Here is a 14684-nt window from a genome sequence, read left to right on the forward strand (position 1 = left end):
AATCTGACGATGAAATTCTGGAGAATCGGGAACTCTCTAAATATTATAGGCACAGCCCTTAGGTATCTTAATACTAATTTCAGTATTTTTGTGCTCGATGCAAAACTTTATTTTTATAGAAACTCGGGCATTGCTCTTAAAAGTGTTAGCCATTTTCATTTTATTAATTTTAGTCCCTTGAACGGCCAGGAGGCGTATTCAAATTGCAATAACAGGTTATGAATTTGATCTCGATTCGTTAATCGAGATTTAGATATGATTTTGATGTCACAAATGTCACAATATCTTCAGGTAGACACTGCCGTTGGTTAGCACAGTTCATTGTGTTATGTATCTACTGCCTAAGGTAGTAAGATGATAACAAATCTATCTAATACCTTTAAACGAGCAATTCTTGTTTATATATATATTTCGGGGATCTCGGAAACGGTTTTTGGGGGCGAAAAATCGATCTAGCTAGGTCTTATCTCTGGGAAAACGCGCATTTTCAAGTTTTTTTATGTTTTCCGAGCGAAGCTCGGTCACCCAGATATTGAACATTAAATAGAGTTCTGAACGTTTTTTATGGCGCCTCTCGTTTCCGGTTTTTATTAGGGTTCCGTAGCCAAATGGCAAAAAACGGAACCCTTATAGATTCGTCATGTCTGTCTGTCTGTCCGTCTGTCCGTCTGTCCGTCTGTCCGTCTGTCTGTCCGTCCGTATGTCACAGCCACTTTTCTCCGAAACTATAAGAACTATACTCTTCAAACTTGGTAAGTAGATGTATTCTGTGAACCGCATTAAGATTTTCACACAAAAATAGAAAAAAAACAATAAATTTTTGGGGTTCCCCATACTTCGAACTGAAACTCGAAAAATTTTTTTTCATCAAACTCATACGTGTGGGGTATCTATGGATAGGTCTTCAAAAATGAGAGGTTTCTAATATCATTTTTTTCTAAACTGAATAGTTTGCGCGAGAGACACTTCCAAAGTGGTAAAATGTGTCCCCCCCCCTGTAACTTCTAAAATAAGAGAATGATAAAACTAAAAAAATATATGATGTACATTACCATGCTTCCACCGAAAATTGGTTTGAACGAGATCTAGTAAGTAGTTTTTTTTTATACGTCATAAATCGCCTAAATACGGAACCCTTCATGTGCGAGTCCGACTCGCACTTGGCCGCTTTTAATAGACAGAATCTCCAACTAGTTTAGCCCAACCCCAACGTCGTACATAATAACATATTAGGTACTCTATCGCCTTGATATTAGGGCCGTGTACAGATTGCTGCTATAATTTGATTTTCAACAAGGATTAACCAAAGTATAAATCTGCTCCGCGGTAATAAAGCATCACAATGCGTGAGTAAAAACGTTTTGGATCACGTTTGGCGACGTCGTGGGCGTGTCCCCCCGTGCAGGTGACTGGCAGGCTAGTCGGTGTCGATAATGATGACGTGTGGAAGGACAAAACATTCCACGACCGATTCCCTTATATATTGCGGGATTCAAAATCTATCGCAGCGGTTATCTAGATTCACTCGTCTAAGTTTAGGTTTTGCCATAGACTAGGAATCCTCTAGACGGAGTTTAGAGCAATTATTTCATGAAACCGATGCTGCCAAAAATACGGGGGTGCGGGGGGACGAGGTGAGCGAATCCCGTGCCGTGATTGGTCCGTTCAAAGACACGGACCAATCACGGCACGGGATTCTGACACTTTGACTCGAAGATATGGAGTAAAACTACCGTATATATACTTCGTTTTTTTAGCATTAGAAAAAAGGTAAACAATCTTGATGTGTCTTTTAATTGAAAAACACGTTTTAAAAATAAGTCACGGCAAATATGTAACAATTATGGATCTAATACGATCATTTATATTCTTCTGCTTTCGTAATAATAGTTTCTGACTTTTAAAAAGCGTTTATCAATTAAAAGACATGTCAAGATCGCTTACCTTCTTTCTAATGCTAAAAAAAACGAACTATAGTGGTAGAGGGGGTAGCGTTACTATGCTCAGTCTAGAGGATGTCTTGTCGGTGGGTTTTGCTATTCTAGTTTGTCATTAAACTGGTTGCCTAGACAAGATGCCATTCGTTTACGCTTCGTAGCGAACGAAACGGTCTCTCTGTCGCACTAATATGGAAGAGTGATAGAGAGAGGTAATTACGCTACGCTACGGAGTATTTAATTAGCATACTTAGAAAAAGATGGGTAGTCTATCTCGCCGCGATATACATTCGCACCAATCATGTGCTAGCCTACTGGTATCGCTTCGAATGCGCTTAAGATTTGCTATAAGCTACCGAAATAATGCAAGTGGCTCTTTCAAAACCTGGATCCCTCATGCGACTTCTCTCCTACATTAAAATTGTCGACGTGCTATGGACAAAACTAAAATAAATAAATACATATTATATTTGAACCATGTGTCAAGATGGTCCAGAAACCACCAGAACCAAGAGACCTCATTCAATTGAGTTTTGTATTTCCATCATTTCGCTTTATGGGCACTAAGTTTACTTCTAGAACTGAAATATTAAGTAATATTTTAGTCAGAAGTCAGTAAATTTAACCTTGCACTTGCTGAAATACACTTTATAATTCCGTCTATTAAACCCATGAGGGTAGTTAAGACAAGGTATCGGTATAATGGGAGTATATCGTCGTCATTGCCTACAATAGTTATTTACGAAATAAGTGCGGAAAAAAGGAAATTCGAAACAAGTGGCGATGAATTAAAATATTATGTATTGTTAATAAGGTTTTTTTCTTTTAAATAAATATTATTCTTATTATTTCTTATTCTTATATCATATGAGAACCACTAATTCTTACGGTTCGCTTAAATCACTCGTTTGAAACAATTAACGATATTTAAAAACCTCTTACCTATTTTAAAATTCGTCAAGCATTTTGGACCTGTAGGGCGTGTTAAAGTAATTAACATAAGAATTGATCATTCCTCTTATTGAATGGAATACCTATTTGGGATAAATCTGCTTTAGACGTTTTTGTAAACATGATGATACTTACGTTTACAAAAACCTATGTGTTTATGCCGAAGTAATTTAGAAATATGTATACATATGTATACTACTTATTAATCCAATTGTACATAGGGCCGTAACAACCATGGGAAAACTCGTACTGTATGCTCACGCAATAAATTCTAGATTCAAAATGGTTTTCTAATAGCAGTTGAGGGTGTTATGCGTACTGTAAATGCGTAATTACTGTAAATTAATTCTTTTAGTACGAGTAGGTATAGATGGTCAACCAAATCTTGTCAGTAATAAAAGGCGCGAAATTCAAATTTTCTATGGGACGATATCCCTTCGCGCCTACATTTTTCAAATTTGCCGTCTTTTTCTACTGTCAAGATCTGATTGACCAAGTTATAGGAACTTTATCTGTTATGCTCATAGCTCATCATGTTCCTACATGTAAATAATATGTTTTTTTTTCTCATTTTTAAGTAAAGAGGTACGACTACGTTAAAGAGACAACACAGTTAATAATAAAAAATAAATATGAATGAACCTATTTGACTCGTCTATTAGGTCGTGACGTGATCATGATATGTCAATTTTAGTGTTAATCGGCGAGTCGGTGAATTTCAACTGGTGAGGGTTTTATTAAATTGATAAGACATAAATATTTTTGTTATTCTTTTATTTTTATTAAATACGAAAACCTAACTTATAACTACAATAAAAATGACTTAAAATTTACGAGATGCAATATTTCGACTACTTATGATTCCCTATGTCGATAACAATTGTTAAATGTAGGTACTGAGTATACTTTATAGACAAAGTCTACTTATGTACAAATTCGATCCTCTTCACAGCATTAGGGATTTACAATTATGTAAGTGCAGACATTAGTGTTTGTACATAAGTACACAACACCAGGTACAATACTTCGTGATGGTTCTAGTAAGGTACATAATACAGCGGTATAGTTATAGTCTACAGGTTTTCTCAGTAATTTATAAACGTGAAAGGCACTATGCTTGAATAATAGGAAACATACAAATATTTCAAGTAGGTACTTTGACTATTCGATTTAAAAGTATATAATATTTGGAGAACTGGTGACAAAATTTATCTTTGCAGTGATTTAAATAATCTGAGTGGGAATTTTTTAGCCTAGAGGTAATTCACATGGTGTTCTACAGTGCAAATCTGTAATCATAAATACCAGAGAGTAGCAATTGAAACATTATATAATTATGTTTAAGTTACGGACCCACAAAATTCAAATCGGTATGACACAGTCTTATTTTTCCTTATATACTTAGTGAGACGTGTCACAGCACAAAACTACACCTAGCGAGCGGGACCCAGAGGCACCCATCGTCGCCTCTTTCTTGGTCCTTGGTGAAGACAATAACGTCGTCAGCTACCTCCTTCAGGTTTCAGTACTCAACTACTGATATGGTGAGACATATCTCTCTAGTGGTATTTAGACTACCTACTAAATGTTAACCAGTCTTGATCTCCGTCCGTGTTCACTCCATATTATGGTACACAGTCGATTAGCACTTGTTAGGGTTTATCGGTGGAGTCCCGCTGAAGGGCTGTATACGGCATGTCGGGGCACTCGCTGTGTTGGCAGACCGGAGAGACCGCGTACGTAAGTGTAAGTGACAGGTGGGCGTAGAATGCGCTTCGGTTGGGTCTGCTTTTTGGGTTGGCGCTGACGATCGGTCGGTGAACTTGACTGTGATCGCGATGTTAGATTTAGGCTTTGGAAGACACGGCGTAGCGAGACTGTAGAGCGATGACGGCGGTGGTGGTCTGAGCCATCGCTGCCGGATTCACTGGTGGCGCACGATGAATGGTCGTCGCCAGCATTCCTGTTGGGGTCACAGCTGACGCTGTCGTTGCTGCTGGAGCTGGCGAGCGAGTCGGCGTCTGCGGAACGCCGCGTCAGCCTCCTGCTCAGCGCCCGCAGCAGCCTTCCACCGCGAGGCGCCGGAGCAGGTTCCGCCATTTCTTCCATCGGTGGACACACTATTATCTTCGGAGTCACTGATTCGCGTCGAGGGTTCTTCGAGCGCTGGTCCACTAGTTTCACCGGCAAATCGCCGACGAACTTCTCACTCTTCACAATATTAACTTCTAGTATTTTCATAAGTTCGACAGTTCACTACTTTCGACGTTGAAACAATATTTTTATGTTAGGTGAATGTTGTTATGATACGAAACTTTTCCGATGTGGGCGAGTTTTGCAGAGCATAGATCGCTTGACGAGATGTGTTTGCGAACTGATTGGCGAGAGGTGAGAGAGCGGCTTATAAGCTTTTCCCCGATCATGCGCAGTGGAGAGGTCGCAGAAGCCTGCAGATGCACACGTCCGCTACGAGCCTTCTATGCTGGTAGGCAGGACCCGAAGGACAGTGGTACAATTGAAACTTTTCAAGGAAATAAAACTAGAACAACATACCTATAGTCAATGATCTTTTGAGTGCTAGGAAATATTTTATGCATATAAACCGATATATCGGTAGGTATAAACTGTGTGTTTCGTTAGTATCAAATCCATCATCAACTTTAAAACACTTCGGGTATAAGTGTTTTACCTAACCCTGAATATCACATAAAATTATATTATAAGTAGTCCAAATATTTCGCCGCTAGGTAGGTACTTATGGCGAATTAACGTTTGTATCGCTTTGTAGACTTGGGGTTACTAAATGGTATAGGTACTACATTATTCATAAACATATATCATATCATAATATTCTTTTCTGTTATAAATTCATTGTTAAAATTAGTAAATTGACATACATGCAACAGCATTAATTAAATATTGCATTGTTTACAATTTGCATAATAGTCTAGCGATAAGGTGTGCGGCTTTAAAAACGGAGGTGTTGGTTCGATCCCCAGGTCGTACCAATACCAATAGATTCTCGGAATTTAATAATGCCTGCACATTGTCATTCTGCTCTGAGTATAATTTTATCCCATTCGGGGTCGTGTAGCATCGTCGGGCACAAAGGCCATTTTTAGATTTATTTTAGTATTTTAAATTAATTTACTAAAAACATTTATTTACACAAATAAATTACTGGTAAGAAAATAAAAGCTTAAAGATAGTACAAACTTTTAATGATAATATTGAAACGGATTAAATGAGAATCCTAAAAATAAAACGAATGTGAAAATAAATACTTCCTTACCTACCTACGTACAAGGACTTCCTAAATTCTGCCCCCTTGGCAAGGTGACCATCACGCAGGCGGCATTTCCCACGCAGGAAGCAGGCGGCATTCCCACGTTTAAAGGTTTACTTTAAGACTCAATAATCATGTATTTCTTTTCTGTTTTCATTAATAAAGCCACGGTTATTCAACAATTTATCATTTGATATTTACTAGTTCTTGCACCTCCGGTGAAGTAATATCTGCATATATACTTAGATCTGCGAAGAAAATCTATGATGTGTGAGAACCAAACCATGACGAGGCCTATGCTCTGCATTGGGAAATATAATATACATATCGGTTTCTTGGAGTTTGATTGGACTATTTTTTTGTAAAAATTTTGGTGACAACACAACGTTATGATATGTATATTGTATAGGTACCATAACATGGCGATAAAAAAGGATGATTACCATATGAATTCTGTTAATCATCACTACATAGTATAAAACAAAGTCGCTTCCCGCTGTCTGTCCGTCTGTCTGTCTGTATGCTTAGATCTTTAAAACTACGCAACGGATTTTCATGCGTTTTTTTTAATAAATAGGGTGATTCAAGAGGAAGGTTTATGTATAATTTGTTAACCCGTGCGAAGCCGGGGCGAGTCGCTAGTTTACAATACAATAATGTATCACGATAATATAACCCATTTCAACCCTAAACATACACATTTTGGTCGCTATTTGGTAATAAATCCAAAAATGATTGGATCATTTAAGGCAGCGGTCGGCAACCTTTTAGCAGCCAAGGGCCACATAGTACCTAGGTAACGAAGTTGACGCGGGCCGCACTTTGTTAATATGTATTTATGACTAGACTAGACATTATCGTTTGTCAATATTACATACAAAATAGCCAGGGAGGCTTGCGGGCCGCAAGTGACAGGTTCACGGGCCGCATGCGGCCCGCGGGCCGCGGGTTGCCGACCGCTGATTTAAGGGAAGGGCCTCTAACGGAGGCTATAAAAATGTTTTATTTATTGTTTGCCTAACACGTTTTCAATTTAGAACAGCAAAGGGCTTCATTACAAGCCATTTTATTGAAGTGGCATGGTGCACGTGCACGTTCTTTGTTGTGCAACAAACTCGGCGCCGCCGTCGCGACACACTACTCCGTGACGTACTTTTCTACCATGCCACGAGACCTCTATTTATAAAAAAACCGGCCAAGTGCGAGTCGGACTCGCGCACGGAGGGTTCCGCACCATCAACAAAAATAGAGCAAAACAAGCAAAAAAACAAGCAAAAAAACGGTCACCCATCCAAGTACTGACCCCGCCCGATGTTGCTTAACTTCGGTCAAAAATCACGTTTGTTGTATGGGAGCCCCACTTAAATCTTTATTTTATTCTGTTTTTAGTATTTGTTGTTATAGCGGAAACAGAAATACATCATCTGTGAAAATTTCAACTGTCTAGCTATCACGGTTCGTGAGATACAGCCTGGTGACAGACGGACGGACGGACGGACGGACAGCGGAGTAATAGGGTCCCGTTTTTACCCTTTGGGAACGGGAACCCTAATAAAAAGAAGGTGTGAAATATCTCAGCATTATGTTAACTTGGCTAAAAGAATAATCCCTGCTAAAAGTAACTCGACCTGTCTGTTACCGCGGAAGTGATATATACAGTAGATGAAATTTCAGCGTTCTAAACAAAATTTGCTATCGAGTGAAACACAAAAATTTTCACCATACCTCAACGCAGCAAATACTAACTGTAAAACATTAGAAATCAAGTCCAATCCACGCCAACATGACGAAACAACTCAAATATTGTATGAAATTACTTTGCAACTCTTGTGGATAAAGTGCAACTTCGACCTATGTGCCTTTAGCCAACATAATATATTATCTCCCGTTTGACCTTTTTTTTAAAGTCAGTGCCTACTGCCTATAGAATACAATTTTTTTACTTCAAAAGCAAACTTAAAAAAAAACATATTTGTCACAAATGAATACCTACCCTTAGTGCAAATATAACATTCAACCTCGAATATTGCTCTAATTAAAACCCACTAAATACTTTAATTATTACTACATTAACACCTAATTACTTTGAAACCTTTTTGTTTATTCCATCAGCCACGGCCATCTCAAACTTATCTTGGTAATAGGACACATTGTCTTTATTCCGGTCTCACGTGCTCACATGGTTAAAATTGACTTCCGAACTATTCACCGTATTCACCGTACTATATAAAATAAAACGCCTTTTTATTTAACTAGAGCAAAGACGCATACGTCTAAAACTCCATTCAATTATTATCAGGCACTTTAAACAGGCTATTAATGGATATTCACTTATTATATTAATACAATTTATAGGGCCATTGATTTGAATGACCCATACCGCTGTATTATAATCACGGAGTACATCATTATACGAGATCACGTTCACGTGTTGTTGAACCTTTCACATTTTTTGTAAACAAGGGCCATATTCTTAACCCTTTTGACCTTTACCTTTCATAATAGGTAGGTAATGTTATTTTATAACAATATATAGAAAGTCCTCGAGCCGCCCAGAGCCCTATAAAAAGGTCTCCTGTTCCATTCTAATTTGAATCTTTGTTTTGACAAATCAAAATTGCATTTGTCTTGGAAAGTTTTGACGTCTGGGCGGCTTGAGATTAAGGTAAAAAGAGGTAGGTAAAATAGTAAACAGGTACCTACATAACTTAGTAAAAAATTATAAATATAACTAATAAAAAAAAGGTTTGTTCCTGGTTCGTCGTATTCCTGTTTCGTCGGATTCCTGATTCGTCGTATTCTTGTTTCGTTAAGTTAATTTGCTGTTAAGTTTTGTTTGAATTTTTCGTTTGTAAATATGTTTTCAATTGATATTAAAAACAAAGGTGAAGTCACGGTGCATAGTTTCATTTCATATTGACATTTCGACGAATCAGGAATCCGACGAAACAGGAATACGACGAACCAGGAACAAACCAAAAAAAAATAACTTAAGTAAATTTAAAGTTAAATTGAATAGGTATTAATCAATAATCAAGAATATCATTCTGCAAGGTTCCGAGGATGCTTGCTGTCAATACGTATACTTACATACATATAAGTAGACTTAGTGGTTCGATTTCCCACTGTGGCATTTCCCACTGAATTTAAAGTATTTCAATGAAATTTTACAGATACCTTGATGATTTATAAATACGTGCAGGTATATATACTCTCCATAAAAATCTAGATAGGTAATAGGTAGGTATCTGTCTTGAAAATGAGCCGTCAAATAGAGATTGTTTTGATGTTGCTATTTCCTGGCTTTACGCCCCCTCTTGCAACGAATGATTTATGAACGTGATGAGAAAATTCACCAGCGATTTTAGAATTTCGTTCGCTCGATTTCGTGTTCTCCCTTTAATAATTTCTCCACTACTATAATAATTTTAATAATTAATAATTTATTTTAATAATTTTTCCTCTTGGGGAAGGTTTATGTATAATTTGTTAACCCGTGCGAAGCCGGGGCGGGTCGCTAGTTAATAATAATCCCGTTCACCCATTGTGGCACTGTTGTTACCTACTACGCCAAACACTGGCTGGCTTTAGAAAATCAGTGTTTTTTTTTTCTTCACCAAAAAGAGGCTCTAAAACTTAAAAAAAAATGTCGGTTGTGCACACTGTCTAAGAGAACAATTTCTTCTTTACCTAATTTTTCCCAGTGAAGGCACCTTCACCTTGCTCCCATATTAGTAGCAGGTGGTAGCAGTTACAAAACGCTGTTTAACAAGGATAATCGTTCACATCATAGTCTTACATAATGCTATCCTAATTAAACATTGTTTTATAACGTTACATGACTAAGGCTCGACTATTTGAAGTTAGCGGAAGTAGACGGCGTTTGTGGGTAGGCCGGAATAAGCCACGGAAGCGACGGGGGCCGTGTAGGTTACGGGCGATACGTAAGAAGGCACCGCTCCAGGGTACACGTAGTCGAGTCCGGAAGAGTATGCCACCACTTGGGGGTTAGGGTTAGGGGCGACGAAAGCCACAGCCAGCAGGGCAAAAAGAGTGAACTGTAAAAATACATAATATCATTTACTCGTCTGTAAAATCTGTAATTATAACTGTGCTATATTAATATGACACTGTCCTTAGTTTTAAACTATCGCCGACTATATCAAAACGATTGGATTACAATCAAGGGGATATTTTTGTAAATAAGTACCTATGGTAAGTTTTTTATTTTTAAGAACTTAGGCTAAGTAATTATTAAATTAGAAATTGAGTCTGCACTAAAAGTTAAGGTGTAGTTTACAATTGCCACTTTTTAATAAATGATACTTTGAAAATTTCTCTGGAGCACAGATTTCATGGTTTTAAAACTTCTATGGTTTATGGTTTATGGTTTAACTCTCTTTATGGTTTTAAATCTTAGCAAACATGTTGAATGCGAGTCAGAGCACAAACTCAATCCTACCTTGTCCAGAAACCTAAGGCTTAAATATCTGACTGTCAACCTTGATCTTTACAGTAGGTACCTATGTATATGATCTATATTCTGACGTCGGATGACAAAATGACAAAGCAAGGGCGTCTTACAAGTTCATCGTACTCGATTACAATAGAAGCTCACTAATACATCCTGACTCGCCTAAAACGTATCTTGTTTTTGAGCACCATCAAACAACATGTGTAGTTGTCATACTGTTTTTCAAGAGCATAAAATTAGGCGTAATAGGGTACGTACTTGGTCAACTTTAAGTGTTTACTAGATTTGGCAATGCTTAAAACTGTTTTGTATTTTACATTATCCTTGTTCAGAGTACATTTAGGTACTTATTCGTCGTTTTGGAATGCGACTACCATTAAATAAAACAGAGCAACGATTTGCGAGCTTAAGGTTTTGGAGAATTAACAAAGGCGACCTATTTGCTCATGCCAGACCCGTCTTCATTGCGTTTGTATGAATTCATTATAATTTACATTAAATGTCCACTGAGACGTTACACGTATTTCTGTTATTGTTCCAGCAGTCCCAAGGACGGAAACTGCCTATATAAATGTAGTCGGAATAATAAAAATAAACAGTTTCGATTCGAAGGCACACTAGTGATCCCAAAGGACCGTTCTTGTTGGTTTCTAAAAGTAACTCGAGTACCTATTATTAAAATAAACATGCTTGCTAAGCTGGTGAGTACAAATACACTTAATGTGGTAGTATTATTCTGGACTCATAATTTGATGTGTTGTTTGTTCTAACAAATCTGTTACACACGTAGGTATGCTATATGTATAATAGGTATACCTACGAGTATTTATGTTTTTGAATAGACTATAAATCCTGAAAATTTCATTGTTTTGAAATGTTTTGTTTCTCATTCTTATTGCATAATACCTACTGGTAGCTGTCCAAATGGCTCTATCTGCGTAGGATTCAGTCTGTCCATTTTCCCTTCACTCTCCCTGCAGCACTAGCACAGGAGCAGGGCGACAGTATCTCGACTGCAGGATAGATTAGGTAGGTACCCGTCCCTCTTTAATTAATACAGTTACAAAAAGTCGGGTAGTCTATCTCGCGGGCGAGTCACTATCGCACCACACCTGTTCTAGACCTACAGGCGGTTAAAATTTCAAAAATAAAGCAGTCTAGGTATACCATTCCTAGTCCCCAAAAATTTCGTAGTGTCTTCTTCTTTTTCCTCGCGTTGTCCCGGCATTTTGCCACGGCTCATGGAAGCCTGGGGTCCGCTTGGCAATTAATCCCAGTAATTGGCGTAGGCACTAGTTTTTACGAAAGCGACTGCCATCTGACCTTCCAACCCAGAGGGTAAACTAGGCCCGTATTGGGATTAGTCCGGTTTCCTCACGATGTTTTCCTTCACCGAACCTACAAATTTTGTAGTGTAGCCGTGAAAAAGTATAAAGGAATAGAAAGTTGCTTTTATTAAAGGCCGGCAACGTTTTTTTTTATTATGTAGATATATTCGTATTGTCATATAACTAAATAATAAACAAACATCATTACAACAAATATAATAGGTACATATTGTGTACCATACGAGTATAGATGTGTTTGAACACGACACAAAAAGGGCTTGCAACGGGATATTTAATATATTGACCAGGATGTCGTTTTTTTATACTTAGGTACCTATGATGACAATTATGGTCTCATGGATCTTCATGCTTCATGTAACAAAAAAGATTAATCGTAATGTGAAGGCTTATTAATAACTGACAGTATCTATGAATCAATTGTTTACGTTTAGAGATAGGTACTTTGGTTTAAAATATAAACGAGCTATTTAATAACAATAAATTGCTCCATATAACTTTATTAATGTGTTTGTCATTATTTTTCTTCTTTTAATAGGTGAAAACCGCATGAAAACCTGTTCAGTAGTTTTTGAGTTTATCGCGAACATAAATACCTTCACAGACAGACGCGGCGGGGGAATTTGTTTTACAAAGTGTAGTGATAGAAAATGCGAAGTCGGTGGAGGGAGAAGTGGCGCTGATTGTCACAAACACACTGTAATCTTATGGCTCGCCACTCCAAGGGACGCAGCCATGCGGTGGAATGAGATAGCAATATCACTTGCTCCCTCTAACGCATAAATGCGTCCCTTGGAGTGGCCGGCGTTGGCCCATCGTGTAGAGGAGCGATTATGGAATGTATTAATTTTTTTTAAAGCTTTGGCAAATAAAGTTTTCTACAGGCATTAGGTACCATTGCAAAATGAAATCTTATGTAAATAACTAAATATTTTGTTATTTAAATAATACTCAGTTTGCCAGTAAGTAAGTAAATATTCTTTGTTGCACCGAACAGTTCAATGTAAATAACAAAGAAATTATACAGAAACTCATAATTAAAATGTAACAAAAGGTATTAATTAATATATTATTATTTTCAACTGTATTCACCGGTTTATGTTTTGTTCTAGGTATTCGTCTTTGCTTTGTTGGCCGTCACCTTGGCCGCTCCCCAGTACTACTACCCTGGCTCTGGCTACGGGTATAGCGGGTACTCGTCGGGGTACCCCGGTTACTACGGGTACTCCGGCTACTCCCCACTCTCCTACAGCAGCGGCTACGGCGCCTACCCAGGATCCGGCTACAACTATGGATATAGCTACTACTAAGTTCATTATTGAATTATTGTCTACCTTTTGTATATATACATATTAATATAAGTATGTCAGTTTATGTATTCTTTTGTTTATCTTCTCACCTTCTGTTGTAGGGTATAGTAATTTTAGTGATGTTGCGTCGTTATTAATTACCATGGTATCAATGTATACTTGTAGGCCAATATGGTTTCCCTAAAGGTTGCATTTGATTTAAGACTGCAGCGTTGTAATTTCCTAATAAGTAAGCAATTTACTTGATAAATTACGTTGCTGTCGTTGCTGAATTGCTGTCGTCATTGGGAAGTTCACCTAACTCACATTTTATTAAGAAGATCGAACGTTTCCCGTTGTGACAACACTTCTGCAGCAACACAGCTACAGCCGCAATCAGAACGTAACCTCAAGACATAGATATTTTCTAATGAGTAAAATCAGTTAGGTCCTCTTTAAGAAATGTCAAAAAGATTTGTTATAAAATGCGGCGTATTATGACAAATTCACTTGCTTTGTTTTAATAAAAATATTCAAGAGTGATCTCAAGGATGGATCACAGAATAATATCATTGCACGGATGTGGATTGTCTGGACTGATAGATAAGTTTGTCCATCGAATACTCGATTGGTTAAATTGGTTTGAAGATTAAGGACATTTTTTGTCAATAGACAAAGTACTTGCGTTAGCTGGGCGTGGTTGTTTTAGTGGTATATAAGCTGGTGTTGGTGTTGGAACCATTATCACTTGTTGCTAGTACAAGCTCCAATCACATCAATCATGTTCTCTAGAATCGTAAGTATATATGTATTTGTTTTTTTTTTCTTAAATTATATAATAAATAGTGAACCCTTAAAACGTGGTCCTTTACAAATAAGTTAAAATACTGAGAAAATAAGATAATACAATATAAGAAAAAATTAAATCTAGTTTCATATTTTCTTATGTCCTTTTCAACCAGATCGAGGTATTGTACCCGCAAAAGGGCTATCTAAATGCTTTTAGCTAAATTCCCAGTAGCCAAGTTTATAAAAAAAAAATATCTTAAGAAGGAACGTAAGTATAAATGTTTGGTTTTATAATTAGCCGCATACCTATGGCTTGCTAGGTTCTATAACATGCGTACTTAAACTGTTTCTTTAAATTCGTGTTTACATCATCAAGAGCCCAAATAAAGGTCATTTTCAGTCATTCTGTAACAGCTACGTCACACGATTGGCGAGTAAAAATAGCGAAGCACTGTGACGTCGAGAGAGGGTTCGCACTAATTCTCACCTCGCTGAAGCTTGGCCAATCCACCTCATTGGCTGACATTTAGCGAGGGAGTCCGTCCAGACGGTCCTAATATGCAGTACCTAAATATAGATGTGAATGTTCGTTATATGGGTGGAACGTCATCG

At 37.6% G+C, this 14684-nt stretch overlaps 1 protein-coding gene and 1 long non-coding RNA gene across 2 annotated transcripts; one reads left to right on the forward strand and one right to left on the reverse strand.

Moving 5' to 3' along the window:
- Positions 1-3645: 3645 nt before the first annotated feature.
- LOC134652459 (uncharacterized) lies at positions 3646-5395 on the reverse strand. Its single transcript, XM_063507651.1, has one exon. The coding sequence runs from the start codon at positions 5127-5129 to the stop codon at positions 4548-4550; it is 582 nt and encodes a 193-aa protein (XP_063363721.1). The 5' UTR covers positions 5130-5395; the 3' UTR covers positions 3646-4547.
- Positions 5396-11042: 5647 nt separating this feature from the next.
- Positions 11043-13289, forward strand: LOC134652045 (uncharacterized). Its single transcript, XR_010097147.1, has 2 exons — positions 11043-11349; positions 13107-13289. It is a non-coding gene; the product is annotated as an uncharacterized LOC134652045 (long non-coding RNA).
- The last annotated feature ends 1395 nt before the right edge of the window (positions 13290-14684 follow it).

Source organism: Cydia amplana, chromosome 11 (genome assembly GCF_948474715.1).
Source record: "Cydia amplana chromosome 11, ilCydAmpl1.1, whole genome shotgun sequence".
Classification (NCBI taxonomy): Eukaryota; Metazoa; Arthropoda; class Insecta; order Lepidoptera; family Tortricidae; genus Cydia; species Cydia amplana.